Below are 16,626 nucleotides of genomic sequence, written 5' to 3'. Positions count from 1 at the left end.
CCAATTTTTATGTCACCTGCAAACTTACTAATCAAACCAATGATATTTTCATCCAAACTATTTATACAAATTATAAACAACAGAGGTCCCAGCACTGATTCTTGCAGAACACCACTAGTCACAGACTTTCAGATCTGAAAAACATCTCTCCACAACAATTACCAAGCTAATTTTATACCCAACTTATCAAGGATCCCATGTGACATAATCTTCTGGACCAGCCTACCATGAAGGACCTTCTCAAATGTTTTAGATAAGTCAATGTTGTTGCTTCACCATATTTTTACCCAAACCATAGGGACTTCTCTCATTAGAGAGAAACAACTGGTGGTGATTCAACCTGAGGGCCACCAGACCTCATAGTGAGGGAAGAGGTTGAGAAGGAGAGTCTTTCAGAGCAACCTCAAACTGGTTATGGGAGCTGAACCCACACTGTTAGTATTTCACTGCTCTGTAAATCAACAATCCAGCCAACTGAGCTAAACTGATTCCATAAGTCAATGTAGGTAATGTTCAATGCCCTCATCAATCATAAAGTAAATTAAATTTGTGATACAAGATCTCCCCTCACAAAACCATGCAGACTATCCTTAATAAGTCCACTCTTCTCCAAATGCGAGTAAATCCTGTCCGAGGACCTTCAACAATTTCTCTACCACTGATGTACGACTCACTAGCCTATAATTTCCTGGATTCTTCCTGCTTTCCTCCTTAAAAAAAGGAACATTAGCTATTCTCTAGTCTTCTGTGGCTAAAGAGGAGATAAAGATCTCTATTAAGCCCCCTGCAATCTCCTCCCTTAACACTGTTTGTATCCTGGAAAAGATCCCATCAGCTCTGATGGCTTATCTACCTTAGCATTTTTCAAGAGACTTAACACTTCTTCTTAATATCAATATGCCCGAGAATATCAACACACCCCTGCCTAATCCATGTCTTTCTCCTTGGTGGCTATCAATACAAATTGGTTATTAAGAGCCTCGCACACTTCTTCTGGCTCCACGCATAAATTTTTTCCTTTGTTGAGTGGATATACCCTTTTCCCAGTTACTCTCTTTCCCCTAATGTAAAAAATGCCTTGTGATTCTTCTTAATCCTTCTTGACAATGACATTTCATGACCTCTTCTCGCCATCCTAATTCCTTGTTTAAGTACTTTCCTACTTTCTTTATATTCCTCATGGCTTTGACTGACTTCAGTTTCTTAAACCTTCCACATGATTCCTTTTACTTTCTGAATAAACTTTCAATATCTCTTGTCATCCAGGGCTCCCAAATCTTGCCATCTCTATATTTCATTCTCATGGGAATATGCTGGTCCTGAACTCTGATTAGGCAGGCAAAGGTGAGGACTGCAGATGCTGGAAATCAGAGTCTAGATTAGAGTGGTGCTGGAAAAGCACGGCAGGTCAGACAGCATCCGAGGAGCAGGAAAATCAACGTTTCAGGTAAAAGCCCTTCATCAAGACACAGGAAGAACATGCAAACTCCACACTGACAGTGGCCCGAGCGTGGAATGGAACCTGGGGTCCCTGGTGCTGTGAGGCAATGGTGTTAATCACTGAGCCACTGTGCTGCTTAACATGGTCTCACTGGATAATGCTGCCCAGATGTCCTCTGTTAGTGCAGTTGTGACCTCTACCTTATCCTCAATCATGCCACATGTTGACCTACCACTGTAGTTCCCAGCCCCTGCCACACTAATTTGAATCTTCTCTGCCAGGACATCTTTGCCTTTCCAGTTTAGGTGAAACCCGTTCTTTTGCCTTACAAGTGTTTTGGACAAGGTTAGACCACTCAAAATATTCTTGAGCAGGCAACACAGACCATCAGTGATAGGCAACATGGTTTTGTGCGGGGGAGATCGTGCCATACCAACTTAATAGAGTTCTTCGAGGAAGTGACCAAGTTGTTTGATGAAGGAAGGGCTGCTGATGTCATATACATGGACATTAATAGGGCATTTGGTAAGGTTCCCCATTGTAGACTAATGGAGAAAGTGAAGTCACAGGGTGTGCAGGGTGTTCTAGCTAGGAGGATAAAGAACTGGTTGAGCAACAGGAGACAGAGAGTAGTAGTTGAAGGGAGTTTCTTGAAATGGAGAAAAGTGACCAGTGGTGTTCCACTGGCTTCAGTATTGGGGCCACTGTTGTTTGTAATATACATAAATGATCTAGAAGAGGGTACTGTTGGTATGGTCAGCAAGTTTGCAGATGTCACAAAGTTTGGTGGAATAGCAGAAAGCATAAGGGACTGTCAGAGAATACAGGAGAATATAGATAGACTGGAGAGTTGGGCGGAAAAGTGGCAGATGGCTTTCAAGCCAGACAAATGTGAGGTGATGCATTTAGGCAAGTCTAATTCTAGAGCAAATTATACAATGAATGGAAGAGCCTTGAGAAAAGTTGATGGGCAGAGAGATCTGGGAGGGCAGGTCCATTGTACCCTGAAGGTTGCTGCACAGGTGGATAGAGTGGTCAAGAAGACATATAGCATGTTTGCCTTCATTGGACGGGGTATTGAGTATAAGAGCTGGCAAGTCATGTTAAAATTGTACCAGACATTGGTTCGGCCGCATTTAGAATACTGTGTACAGTTCTGATCGCCACATTACCAAAAGGATGTGGACGCTTTGGAGAGGGTGCAGGGAAGGTTTACGAGGATGTTGCCTGGTATGGAAGGTGCTAGCTATGAACAGAGGTTGAGTAGGTTATGTTTATTTTCACTAGAAAAAAGGAGATTGAGGGGGGACCTGATTGAGGTTTACAAAATCATGAAGGGTATAGACAAGCTTTTTTGCAGTGTGAAGGATTCAATAACGAGAGGTCATGCTTTCAAGGTGAGAGGTGGAAAGTTTAAGGGGGATGCACGCAGCAAGTACTTCACACAGAGGGTGGTGGGCTTTTGGAACACGTTTCCAGCAAAGGTGGTAGAGGCAGACACGGTAGATTCATTTAAGATGTGTCTAGACAGATGCATGAGTAGGTGGGGAGCAGAGGGATACAGATGCTTAGGAATTGACTGACAGGTTTAGACAGTACATTTGGATCAGTTCAGGCTTGAAGGGCCGAAGGGCCTGTTCCTGGGTTGTCAACTTTCTTTGTTCTCTTTGTATAACTTTGCAATTTGTTTCGCTAAGTGTACAGTGAAGACTACCCAGAATAAGCTAGCTAGGTTTTAAAACATACAGAACTTTATTCACAAACTTACACAATGAAACACAAAGAACAGAATTAATAACAGATCTCAGTCTATCGAAATTAGACTTAATTCTGCTGTTCTGACTATACGCATCAGTCCCAATTAACAAACCCCATTAAAAACAGTAAATCAAAATGGAAAAGATGCTTACAGGTTAAAGTTAGAACGGCAGAAGGGGGGAGAGAGAGAGAGAGCCTGCTTCCACACAGCTGAACTCCTAACTGGTTCTGGACTGAACTGCTCAGTTAGAGAGCTGACCACTCCCCTTTCATTTTACAGGTCACTCTCAAATATGACCACTTTGGCCTGAAGTCTCATCTGTTTACATATAAACAAAAAGGACTCTCAATACCGTTTAATCTTTGAACCAAACCAGTCTAATCAGAACCAGGAGTGTTTTATGACCCCTCTGAAAAAAATCAAGGACACAATATCCTTGAGAAAAGGAACAGCTTTTGGAAAAAAGGGACCAGCTTTGTGATACCTCTCCCCTTAAAACAATGAACCATCAAAACCAAAAGATGGCTTCATTTTTAAAACGCTTTAAAAACAAATGGGTTAGTATTATTTCTCAAAACTCGTTAAAATGGGTTAGTAGTCTAAAACACACACACACACACACACACACACACACACAAATGTGGCCATGACACACCCGCCACTGAATGCCCCCGTATCTCATTTGAGTCTCGATAATGCATCGGCAATCACATTTTGCAACCTGCTACATGTACAATTGTCAAATTGAATGCTGCAACAAGAAGATCCATTTAAACAGTCTGGCATTTTTGTCTTTAAAGTTTTTCACAAATGTCAATGGGTTATAATCAGTGCCTACGATTGCCTCAGATGCATTGCGGGTAATATAAATACTGAAACGTTGTAATGCCAACACCAAGTTTAAAGTTTCTTTCTCCACCGTTAAATATTTCTGTTGATGAATGCCCAACTTCCTGGAAAAATACCCGATGGATCTTTATATTCCCTCATCATCTTCCTGCAGGACCACTACACTGACACCCACATCACTGGCATCGATAGCCATCTTGAAAGGCTGCGTGAAATCCAGGGTGACTAATGCTGGGGCAGTGGTGAACAGTTTTTTTAGGCTGTCAAATGCCTTTTGACAGTCCGCTGTTACTGAAACTTCTTGCCCTTTTTTAACAATTTAGTGAGTGGAGCAGCCACACTGCTAAAGTTCGGCACAAACTTTCAGTAATATCCACTCAACCCCAGGAACATTAATACTGCTTTTCTCGTTGATGGTGTAGGATATTCTCAAATTACTTTCGTTTTCATATCCGATGGGGCCATTTGTCCATGTCCAATAACATGGCCCAGGGAGGTGAGTTGGGCTTTGGCAAATTCACTTTTAGCTAGATTTACCATCAAGCCTGCCTTCCGAAGCCGATCAAACAAGTTTGATAAATACTGTAAGTGTTCCTTCCATGAGGGACTAAAATACACCAGGTCATCTATGTAAACAACACAATTGGGTAACACAGCAATGACCTTATTAGTCAGTCTCTGAAATGTTACTGGAGCGTTTTTCATACCAAAAAGCATGACTTTGAGCTGATATAGTCCATTTGGCGTTACAAAAGCTGAAATTGCCTTTGCTCTCTCTGACAAAGGTACTTGCCAGTACCCTCTGAGCAAGTCCAACTTAGAAATGTAAGTTGCTTGTCCCACTTTGTTGACACAGTCATCCAACCGTGGAATTGGATATGCATCAGTCTTTGTAATGATGTCGACTTTGCAATAGTCCACACATAACCATTGGGCACCATGACTATGGGTGAGCTCCAGTCACTGTAACTCAGTTTGATTATGCCATCTTGGAGCATGCATCTCAATCTCCTTCTGAACCTGTGCCAACTTTAGAGGGTTATGCCTATAAGGATGTTGCTTAATCAGAACAGCATTTCCTATATCTACATCATGTACAATTAGGTTCATACTTCCCAGTTTATTTCTGCATATCTCCCCATGTGATAGTAATAACTCTTTCAGGTCATTTTGATTTTCTTGTGCAAGGTAACTCAATAATTTATCCCAATTTTTGACAACTTCCTCATTGTTCAATTTGATTTTGAGGAATGTCCAGTTGAGAACCCTCTGAACTTGGTTCTTCCTTCTGTGCTGTAATCAGTAACAACTTCTCCTCTTGCTTTCCTTCCCGATCAAAATACCTTTTGAGCATATTCACATCACACACTCTGAGAGTCCTTGTTAAGTAGTTCACCTTACTCAATTTCCTCTCGATGTAATAAGGTTCACTAAGCCTTGCTTTTAAAGGCTCACCTGTTACTGGAATTAACACCAAGTGCAAAATTGCGAATTTGTGATTTCTTATCCGGTTCCTGTTTCATTGTACGCTGTGATACTTTTAAATGCTGTCTAGTCAACTCTCCAGCTCTATTTAATCGTTCTCTAAAATTTGACACATAGTCCAATGGGGTGGTCTCTGAATTCTGAATATTAATTTCTTCTTAATTTTAATGGCCCTCTTACTTCATGCCCAAAAGTTAATTCAAATGGACTGAATTTAGTCGATTCATTTGGTGCATCTCTGATCGCAAGAAGTACAAATGGAACTCCCTTATGCCAATCATCTGAATAATCCTGACCATTAGCCCTCAAGTCTTTAGTGTTTGATGCCATATCTCCAGTGCTCCCTGCAATTCCGGATGGTATGCAGCAGATTTGAATTGCATTATTCCCAAGTTATCCATAACCTCCTTGAATAGTTTGGATTTGAAGTTTGATCCCTGATCTGATTGGATCTCTATTAGTAGCCTGTATCTCGTAAAAAATTTAAGTAATGCTTCTACAACCCTTTTAGCTGTAATGTTGCGTAATGGGATTGCCTCTGGATATCTAGTTGACATATCCATTATTGTTAATAAATACTTAATCCCACTTTTTTGTTTGAGATAGGGGACTTACATAATCAATCAAAACTCCTGTGAAAAGTTCCTCAAATGCTGGAATTAAAGGTGAAGATGTGGTTTTCCGATTAGCTGATGTGTGACACATCTAACAAAATTCAATTGCATCTTTGTGTAATCCAGGCCAGTAAAAATGTCTTTGTATTTTAGCCTGTGTTTTCCTCACCCCTAAATAATCTCCAAGTAGTAGTTCATGCACCACTCGCAGCACCTCCTTTCTATACCCGACTGGTAAAACAATTTGATGAATCTCTGCCCATTTCTCTTCTGCTTGAATGTGTGATGGTCTCCATTTCCTCATTAAGACATCATTTGTTAAGTAATAACACACAGGGTTGCATTCACTCTCCTTTTCTGTAAGTGCCTTTTGATATAACTGTTTTAACTTCTCATCTTTCTAGTGTAACTCAATAAGTGTAGCAGAGGTAATGATACTGGCATGTTTACCTAATTGCCTAATTACCTAACTGGTCCCACTTATCTGATCAAAAAATATAGCTACGTCAGCTTCCTTATCTGTGCCTCCTGATCTCTCCTGCTTCAGTGTGTGCCTCTGTGATCTTGTGACCACTCAATCAGGGAACATTCCTGGATAAGCATCCTTCATTTCTTCAGTTGCCTGTGTCTCCACTGGCTTTTCAACTAGAGTAGGCAGCACACCTAGTGGTGAATTAGCTATATAATTTGCAAGGACAAATTGTATTCCTGGAGCTGAGAGTTTGTCCAGTACTCCTACCACAAATTCTCCACTGTTCTTTGAACTCTCTAGCCTCACTTTTCATAACTGAGCATTTTTTGTCTCCCTGTGGATTCATGTGACCAGTACCTCTTCTGGCAATAGCCCCTCAGGAGTACATATCTCCTCATCCTTCAGCATCACAGGCTGAGAGGATCCTGTGTCCCTTAATATTGTAACCTCCTTACCTATTACTCCCGACCTATGTGAATAAACTTTATCCTTACAGGTATATTTTTAAGCAGATCTGGCACTTCCTCCTTAACCAACCTCTGATCATCTTGTATACTCTGAGGCAGTTGTCTAACTTCCCTTGTGCTTTTTGTTACTGGTCCAACAAAACTCCCAGGCTTGTCTGGTTTTCCTACACCTGGCTTTCTCCTAGCGCACCAACACAGTGATTTCATGCGGCCCATTTTATTACAATGAAAACACTGGTGCCTTTTATCTTCTTTGATCCCCTCAAGAGTTTCTTTTTTAACCTATGTTAAGTTATCCTTATGATCTTTACTGAGATCTACCTTCCCTTTCCATGTGAGGATTTGTCTTTGCCCCAATTTCTCTCCTTCATGGACGGAAATTGATTCTTGAAGCCAAACTGTGTTTTATGGACCGGCTCATAATCAGCAGCCACTTCAGCTGTTAACCTTGCCATTTTAATTCTCTGCTCTTTCACACGAGTTTGCACTACTTCAGGCAGTGAATTTTTTGAATTCCTTCAAAATAATTACCTTTCTAAGGGCATTACAGGTTTACTTGATTTTTAAAGCTCTTATCCATCTATCGAAATTACTGTTTGATCTTTTCAAACTCAATATAGGTTTGACCAGGGCCCCTCCTTAGATTCCTGAAACATTGTCTCTATGCTTCTGGTACAATCTCATATGCACTTAAAATGGCTTTTTTCACCTCCTCATACTCCCCAGGTATCTCCTCTGATAGTGATGCAAATACCTCATTAGCCCTACCTGCAAGTTTTGTTTGGATCAACAAAACCCACATTGCCACTGGTGGCTATATTTGTTTCGCCACCTTTTCAAATGAGATGAAAAAGACTGCCACATCCTACTCATCAAATTTAGGCAATGCTTGAACATACTTAATCAGTTTCTCACTTGGCGTCTGACTACCAGGGGCTTGCTCATCCTCACTAAGCCTACCTTCAGTCTTTATCTCCAGTCTCTTAAGCTGACTTTCCTTTTTAAGTATCAGGTTTTGAAATTCAAACACTTCTCTCTTTTTCCCTCTCTTCTGCTGCTCTCTTTTCCCTCTCTTCTGCTTTTCATTGTAACTCAAACTGTTTCATTTTGCTGCCCTTTCCTTATCTCTCGACTCTAACTCAAGCTGCTTCATTTGCAATTGAATTCTTGCCATCTCTACATACTCTGAAGGTTTCTCCAGCAAGTTTAAATGCTGAGCTACTGCTGTAATTATCACTCCTTTCCTCACAGAAGCAGGCATTTCCAATTTCAGCTTCTCCGCTAATTCCTGCAGCTTGGAGTTATTCATCTTTTGCAAAACTTCCAAAGTCAAACTTCCAGAAAACTTCTGGTGACTGAAAGAGCCATTACTATCTTAAGCTTTGTCTCCCCAACCAAATCAACACCCAAAGTAAAGACACTAGCACCTACCGCTCACTGTTTAAAATCCCGCAAAGATCCCCCGATCTGTTATGGACTAGGTCAGACAATTCAAATTATTCTTGAGCAGGCAACCCAGACCGTAACTTTGCAATTTGTTTTAGTAAATGTGCAGTGAAAATTATTAGGAGTAAGTTCGCTAGGTTGACTACTAGATTTAAAAACAGACAGAAATTTATTCACAAAATTACAGAATGAAACACAAAGAAAAAAGAACCCCTACAGAACTCAGACTATCCAAACTACACTTAATTGTGCAGTTCCGAATACACACAACAGTCCAAATAAGCAAACCCCCTCAAAAAAAGTTAAAAAATAGAACAGATGCTTACAGGTTGAAGTTAGAAGGCCTGGAAAAGAGAGAAAGAGCCTGTTTCCACACAGCTAAACTCTTAATTGGTTCTGGACTGACTGAACTGCCCAGCTAGAGAGCTGACCACGACCCTTTCATGATGCAGGTCACTCTCAGACATGACCACTTTGGCCTGAAATCACATCTGTTCATATATAAACAAAAAGGCCTCTCAATACCCTTTAATCTCTGTACCAAACCAGTCTAATCAGAATTAGGAGAGTTTTATGACCCCTCTGAAAAAAATCAAGGACACGGTATAATTGAGAAAAGGAACAGCTTTTAGAAAAAAGGGACCAGCTTTGTGAAAGAAGAGATTTTAATGATCCAGGTATCTGAAGCCATCTCTCCCACACAAGCTTTTAGTCACATGTCCTACTGTATTACCTTCCTATTTTTGGCCTCAAGAGCACTGTTCATGGTTTCAAAAGTGAAAATGAAAGAATGGTAGATAAACATTATTCAACGAGAACATTTTAAGGATTTAAGTTCAAATCTCAGAGAAGCTCCCCTAATCTTATGATCCACTGGGTTGGCTTGCTGTTAATGGCCAAATCACTCTGCTGTGCACAACCCTCATCGGGGCAGGACTCACTATTTATAAAGCTCTGGTTAGGCCCCATTTGGAGTACTGTGTCCAGTTTTGGTCCCCACACCTCAGGAAGGACATACTGGCACTGGAACGTGTCCAGTGGAGATTCACACGGATGATCCCTGGAATGACAGGTCTAGCATATGAGGAACGGCTGAGGATACTGGGATTGTATTCGTTGGAGTTTAGAAGATTAAGGGGAGATCTAATAGAGACGTACAAAATAATACATGGCTTTGAAAAGGTGGATGCTAGAAAATTGTTTCTGTTAGGCGAGGAGACTAGGACCCGTGGACACAGCCTTAGAATTAGAGGGGGTCATTTCAGAACGGAAATGCGGAGACATTTCTTCAGCCAGAGAGTGGTGGGCCTGTGGAATTCATTGCCACGGAGTGCAGTGGAAGCCGGGACGCTAAATGTCTTCAAGGCCGAGATTGATAGGTTCTTGTTGTCTAGAGGAATTAAGGGCTACGGGGAGAATGCTGGCAAGTGGAGCTGAAATGCGCATCAGCCATGATTGAATGGCGGAGTGGACTCGATGGGCCGAATGGCCTTACTTCCACTCCTATGTCTTATGGTCTTATGGTCTTATCCCCTTACTCTCCTCTTCACCTCCTCTGTCCCCTCCTCACCATCCATCTCCCTCTATCATCCCCTCCTCCAGCCCTTGTCCTCAACCTAATCTCTATCCCCAGAGTTGTACTAATTGTTAAAGCTTTTTATAATGGTATATACTGTATCCCAATTTATCTGACTTCCAGGCTAAAAGTGACAAAAACTACATACCAGGTTTCTGTAATGGATTAAAGCCACTACTCATTACAAGATCAATGCTGGGTCCACAGCTTATTGTCATTTATATAAATGATTTGGATGTGAGTTAAGGGGGCATGATTAGTAAGTTGTAGATGACACCAAAATTGGTGGTGTAATGGACAGCTAAGAAGGTTACCTCAGCATACAATGGGAACTCGATCAGATGGACTGAGAAACGGCAAATGGAGTTTAATTGAGACAAGTGTGAGGTGCTATCTTGAAATGCAGGTTCATTGTTCCTTGAAAGTGGAGTTGCTGGTAGACAGGACAATGAAGGTGTTTGGTATGCTTGCCTTTATTGGTTAGTGCACTTGAGTATAAGACATTGGTTAGGCCATTTTGGAATACTGACCAATTCTGGTCTCCCTGCTATAGGAAAGATGTTCTTAAACTTGAAAGGGTTCAGAAAAGATTTACAAGGATGTTGCCAGGATTTGAGGGTTTCAGCTACACTGATAGGCTGAATAAGCTGGGGCTATTTTCCCTGGAGCGTAGGAGGCTGAGGGGGTTACTTTATCGAAGTGTATAAAATCATGAGGAGCATGGATTGGGTGGACAGCTAAGAACTTTCCCCTAGGGTAGAGGAGTCCAAAACTAGAGGGCATAGGCTTAAGTGAAAGGGCAAAGATTTAAAAGGACCTAAGGGGCAAATTTTTCACACAGACGATGGTGCAAGTATGGAACGAGCTGCCAGAGGAAATAGTGCAGGTTGGTGGAATTACAATTAAAAGGCATCCGGATGGGTATAAGAATAGAAAGTGTTAAAGGAACATGGGCCAAATGCTGGCAAACGAGACAATATTAATTTAGGATATCTGATCGTCATGGACAAGTTGGACTGAAGAGTCCGCTTCCCTGTTGTACATCTCCCTGACTTTAGCAACCAGACTACAGCTACAAGCAAACAGACACAAACCACTTCCATGCAAAACCACTTATCAAAACTCCAAACCCCTTAATCTGGAAAAACAGTTCAATGGTTTTTGCTTCCCAATTCCAATGATGAGATGGTCCAATTTTGGCTAGCCAGGTTCTTAGCATTCAGTTTTCTTTCACCGTAATCTTCCAGTGGTTGTCCAGAAGTTCAGAGCAACTAGTTCATATGGAAATTGTTTTGATTAATCAATTCAAAAGTTACATCTCACGGCAACGTCTGCAAGAAAGGAAAGTAGTTTCCTTCCAAGTTTAAACTGAGATTGTTTTTACTGCAGAGAACAAGCAGATTCTACTGGGGAGAACAACTCAACATCGTTTTGTGCCTTTACACACTGTGTATTTCTGGAATGTATTTGCTGAGAATCAACAGTTTTACTTGCAAACAATTCATTGACTCCTGATCATCTGCACAATGCAGAAAGCCACAATCATAAAATATTTATGCAGCCATCAAAGTAAATTTGCTTTAAATTTTTTTTCTAACAGTTCACAGTTTTTCAAGACACAAAGTAAAACAAAATTCTTTCAACCAAGACTGTCAACTGAATGCCAGGATTGTCCACCTGGATTGCTTGCAGTTAGAGAATTATCTGGCTGTCAGTTGATTACTGAAGAGTCAGTGGATTATCACAGTCCGATGTGAATCCTGGTACTGTCAGAATGGATTAACTGGACTTTCAAAAGGGTCACTGATCGTCATTCTCGAATATGAAAGTCAATATGGATTACCAGGATATCAGGGTGGATTACAGGGTTAATTAGTCTGAATTAACAGTCAGTAATGTCAGTTACCATGAGTGGGACAAATAGCAGTTTAATCGGCAGTCAGTGAATCATGGGATTCTCAATTAGACCACAGTCAGTGTACTTTCCTGCTGTCAGCATATTTCCTCTCAAAGTGAGCGGATTCCTGGACAGAGAGGGGATCTACCAGACAATGAGCAGATCCCTGGCCTGGGAGCGGATCCCCGGAGTGTGAGCGATTTCCCTGAGTGTGAGCGATCCCCCCAAGTGTGAGAAGATCCCCAGAGTGGGAGCGATTCCCAGAATGAGTGGATCCCCAGAATGTGAGTGGATCTCTGGAGTGTGAGCGATCCATGGAGTGTGAGCAGATCCCCTGAGTGTGAGCGATCCCCCCAAGTGTGAGAAGATCCCCAGAGTGGGAGCGATTCCCAGAATGAGTGGATCCCCAGAATGTGAGTGGATCTCCGGAGTGTGAGCGATCCATGGAGTGTGAGCAGATCACCTGAGTGTGAGTGGATCCCCGGAGTGTAAGCGATCCCTGAGTGTCAGCAGATCCCCGGAGTGTGAGCGATCCATGGAGTGTGAGCAGATCCCCGGAGTGTAAGCGATCCCCGAGTGTGAGCAGATCCCCTGAGTGTGAGTGGATCCCCGGAGTGTAAGCGATCCATGGAGTGTGAGCAGACCCCCTGAGTGTGAGTGGATCCCCGGAGTGTAAGCGATCCCCGAGTGTGAGTGGATCCCCGGAGCGTGAGTGGATCCCTGGACGGCGAGTGGATCCAAGGACTATGAGTGGATCCCTGGACTGTGAGTGGATCCAAGGACTGTGAGTGGATCCCTGGACTGTGAGTGGGTCCAAGGACTGTGAGCAGATACCTGGAGTGTGAGTGGATCCCAGGACTGTGAGCGGATCCCCGGAGAGTGAGCAGATCCCCAGAATGTGAGCAAATCCCTGGAGTGTGAGTGGATCCAAGGACTGAGAGTGGGTCCCCAGACTGTGAGTGGACACAAGGTCTGCGAGTGGATCCTCGGAGTGTGATTGGATCCCCAAACTGTGAGTGGATCCCTAGACTGTGAGTGGATCCCTAGACTGTGAGTGGATCCCAGGACTATGAGTGGACACAAGGTCTGCGAGTGGATCCTCGGAGTGTGATTGGACCCCCAGAGTGTGAGCGGATCCCCAGACTGTGAGTGGATCTCTAGACTGTGAGTGGATCCCAGGACTGTGAGCAGATCCCCAGAGTGTGAGTGGATCCAAGGACTGAGTGGATCCCTGGAGTGTGAGCGGATCCCCAAAGTGTGAGCAGATCCCCAGAGTGTGAGTGGATCCCAGAACTGAGTGGATCCCCAGAGTGTGAACAGATCTCCGGAATATAAGCGGATCCCCGGCGTGTGAGCGGATCCCCAGAGTGTGAGCAGATCCCCGGTGTGAGTGGATCCCCGGTGTGAGTGGATCTCCGGACTGTGAGTGGATCACGGTTTACGGGGGAGAGGCAGGAGGACTGGGTTAAGAACCATTTTAGCCATAACCGAATCACCTAGCAGTTCGATGGGCCGAATAGCCTAACTCTGCTTCTATGGATCCCCGGGGATTGTGAGCAGATCCTTCAGAATCCCGAAGATCCCGGTGCAGTTACCGTGTTCCCCGGAGCCGCTGCTAATCGCCTCATCGCCGCGGTCCCCGGTCCTCGCGCCCGCGCCCTCCGCACTCTCCAACCGTCACCGCGCGAGGCTTCCCGCCACACAACCAAGGGGGAGGGGCCAGGAGGGGCGGGGCTACCGTTAACGCGGACCAATAAAAATACTCACTGGCTGTGGGGCGGGGGCTAACGGAGCAGCGCTCAAGGTTGGGCAACAAGGGTGTGGGCAACTGGCAAAGGGAGAGACATGAGGGGGGCAAGAGAAGGGCTGAGGGAAAGAGGGTGAGAGATTGTGTTGGGGAACAAGGGCTGGAGGAGGGGATGATAGAGGGAGACAGATGGTGAGGAGGGGGCAGAAGAGGAGAAGGGGAACGTGAGGAGATGGAAGTGGGTGAGGGGAGGGAGTAGAGACCAAGAGGAAGATGGTGAGTCCTGGCCCAATGAGGTTTGTGCACAGGGGAGTGTTTTGGCCATGAGAGTTTGGGCAATGGAGTTAGAAGAAACGTTCCAAGATACTTTGAGACAAAGAGACAGCATCCCTGGTGACGACATGTGCAGAAATGTAGCCTGCTTCAGCAACTGGCTAACCACTGGAGCTGCATGGACTTAATGCGGGAAATTGGAGGAAATTATCAGGACAATATAGAACATTACAGCACAGTACAGACCCTTTGCCCCACAATGTTGTGTCAACCTGTGAAAACAATCTAAAGCCTATATAATCTATACCATTCCATGTTCATCCATCTGTCTATCCGATGACCATTTAAATGCCCTGAAAGTTGGCAAGTCTACTACTGTTGTAGGCAGGCTGTTCCACACTCCTACTACTCTCTGAGTAAAGAACGTGCATCTGACAACTGTCCTATATTTACCACTCCTCAATTTAAAGCTATATCCCCTCATGCTAGCCATCACCATCTGAGGAAAAAGGATCTCACTGTTCCCCCCATCTAACCCTCTGATTATCTTATATGTCTCAATTAAGTCAACTCTCAACCTTATTCTCTCTAACGTAAAGGGCCTCAAGTCCCTCACTGTTTCCTCATAAGACCTTCTGTCCATACTAGGCAACATCCTGGTACTTCTCCTCTGCACCCTTTCCAAAGCTTCCACACCCTTCCTATAATGTGGTGACCAGAACTGTAGAGTTCTAAGTGTGGCCGCATCACAGTTTTATACAGCTGCAGCGTGATCTCGTGGCTCTGAAACTAAGTCCCCTTACCAATAAAAGCTAACATACCACATGCCTTCTTAACAACCCTATCAACCTGAGTGGCAACTTTCAGGGATCTATGGACACCGAGATCTCTCAGCTCATCTACATACTACCAATAATCTTACATTAGCCCAGTACTCTTTATTTCTGTTGATCCTTCCAAAGTGAATCACCTCACACTCTTTTCATTAAACTCCATTTGCCACTTCTCAGCCCAGCTCTGCAGCTTATGTATGTCCCTCTGTAACCTGCAACATCCTTCAGCACTATCCACACCTCCACCGGATCTTAGTGTCATCTGCAAATTTACTAACCTTTCCTTCTAAGGCCTCATCTAGGTCATTTATAAAAATGACAAACAGCGGTGGCCACAAAACAGATCCTTGTGGTACACCACTAGTAACTGAACTCCAGCATGTCTGGGTAAAAACTAAATAGGCAGAAAGGGAATGGATAACCACTGGATAGTGTAGATAAATATCTAGGGTGTTCTGAGAAATGGGGAAAGGAAATGGGGTAATATTATTAGTAAATGAATAAACCAATCCAATTATGAGGAATGATATTGTCCCAGAAATTATGATGTGGAATATGTATGAGTTAAAATCGCAAACAGGAAAAGGCCACAAACATTGGTGGGGGCTGTCATTGAGACTCCAAACAGTAGCAGAGATTCAAAGTTTGTGAGAAGATTTGTAGCTCGGGTGCTCGTTATTGTGGTTCTGGTACACCAACTAGCCACAAAACGACACGACCAGCTATCCTTAGTAGCCACACACACAGATGACAAGCAACATGAATTCGATTGGGACAACACTATTATAGGACAAGCCAAACAGAGAACAGCCAGGGAATTCCTAGAGGCATGGCACTCATCCACAGATTCAATCAATAAGCACATCGACCTGGACCCAATATACCGACCACTGCAACGGACAGCTGGAACTGACAACCGGAAACGGCAGATTCAAACCACTACAAATGCCGGAGGAAAGATCACAGAAGCGCTTCACAGGAGGCTCCCAATCTCTGAGGATGTCACCTAGACAGGGGACAAAACGTCTGCAACACAAATTCCCAGCTCGACGAACAGAACCACAACAATAGCAGAGATTTAAGGGATGGCATTAAACAGGACATTAGACACACATGCAAACGAGTACAGTTGTAATTATGATTTTAAGCTACATGTAGATTGGACAAACCATACTAGCAATAATACAGTGGAGGAGGTCTTCCTAGAGTGTATGTATATGTGATAGTTTTGAATAACCATAGAGAGAGAAGGCTATCCTCAATAATAAGTATACTGTTACTGGATACTGATGGGGGAAATTACCTAACGGGAAAGTCACTGTGCCTAGGTTTCTGGCACTGAGAGTGGCTCTGTGGCTCAGAAAGGAAGGGGGGAGAATAGGAGAGCAATAGTTATAAGAGATTCAATCGTGAGAAGAACAGACAGGAGATTCTGTGGTCAGGAGCAAGACTCCCTGATGGTGCGTTGCCTCTTGGGTGCCAGGGTCAGAGATGTCTCTGATCACATCAACAGGATTCTTAAGGGAGAGGGAGAACAGCCAGAAGTCATGGTACACATCGGTACCAACGACAGACTTAGGGAAAAGGAGAATATCGGGAGTTAGCTTGGAAGCTAGAAGGCAGGACAAGCAGAGTAGTAATCTCAGGATTGCTACAGGTGCCATGTGCTAATAAGGCTAGGAATAGAGAGTGAGTGCAGACAAACACGTGGCTGCAGGGCTGGTGTAGGAGGGACGGCTGCAACTATATGGATCATTGAGATACCTT

At 43.6% G+C, this 16,626-nt stretch overlaps 1 protein-coding gene across 8 annotated transcripts in view; it reads right to left on the bottom strand.

Annotated features, from left to right (window-relative positions):
• hsf2bp (heat shock transcription factor 2 binding protein) overlaps positions 1-13,699 on the bottom strand; it is a 127,841-nt gene extending 114,142 nt beyond the window's left edge. For 2 of the 8 annotated variants that reach the window (XM_072585804.1, XM_072585812.1), the window contains exon 1: positions 13,602-13,699. In XM_072585804.1, the coding sequence (XP_072441905.1) occupies positions 13,602-13,634 (33 nt within the window). In that variant the 5' untranslated portion in view covers positions 13,635-13,699. Of the gene's footprint in view, positions 1-3,351; positions 3,433-8,859; positions 8,917-13,502 lie in introns of those variants that run through there. The other 6 variants (XM_072585805.1, XM_072585806.1, XM_072585810.1 and 3 more) reach the window with 6 other exon arrangements.
• Between the last annotated feature and the right edge of the window lie 2,927 nt (positions 13,700-16,626).

This window comes from Chiloscyllium punctatum, chromosome 15 (genome assembly GCF_047496795.1).
Source record: "Chiloscyllium punctatum isolate Juve2018m chromosome 15, sChiPun1.3, whole genome shotgun sequence".
NCBI lineage: Eukaryota > Metazoa > Chordata > Chondrichthyes > Orectolobiformes > Hemiscylliidae > Chiloscyllium > Chiloscyllium punctatum.
The sequence above is the reverse complement of the archived record's forward strand: the minus strand, read 5'-3'. Positions and strand labels throughout refer to the sequence as shown.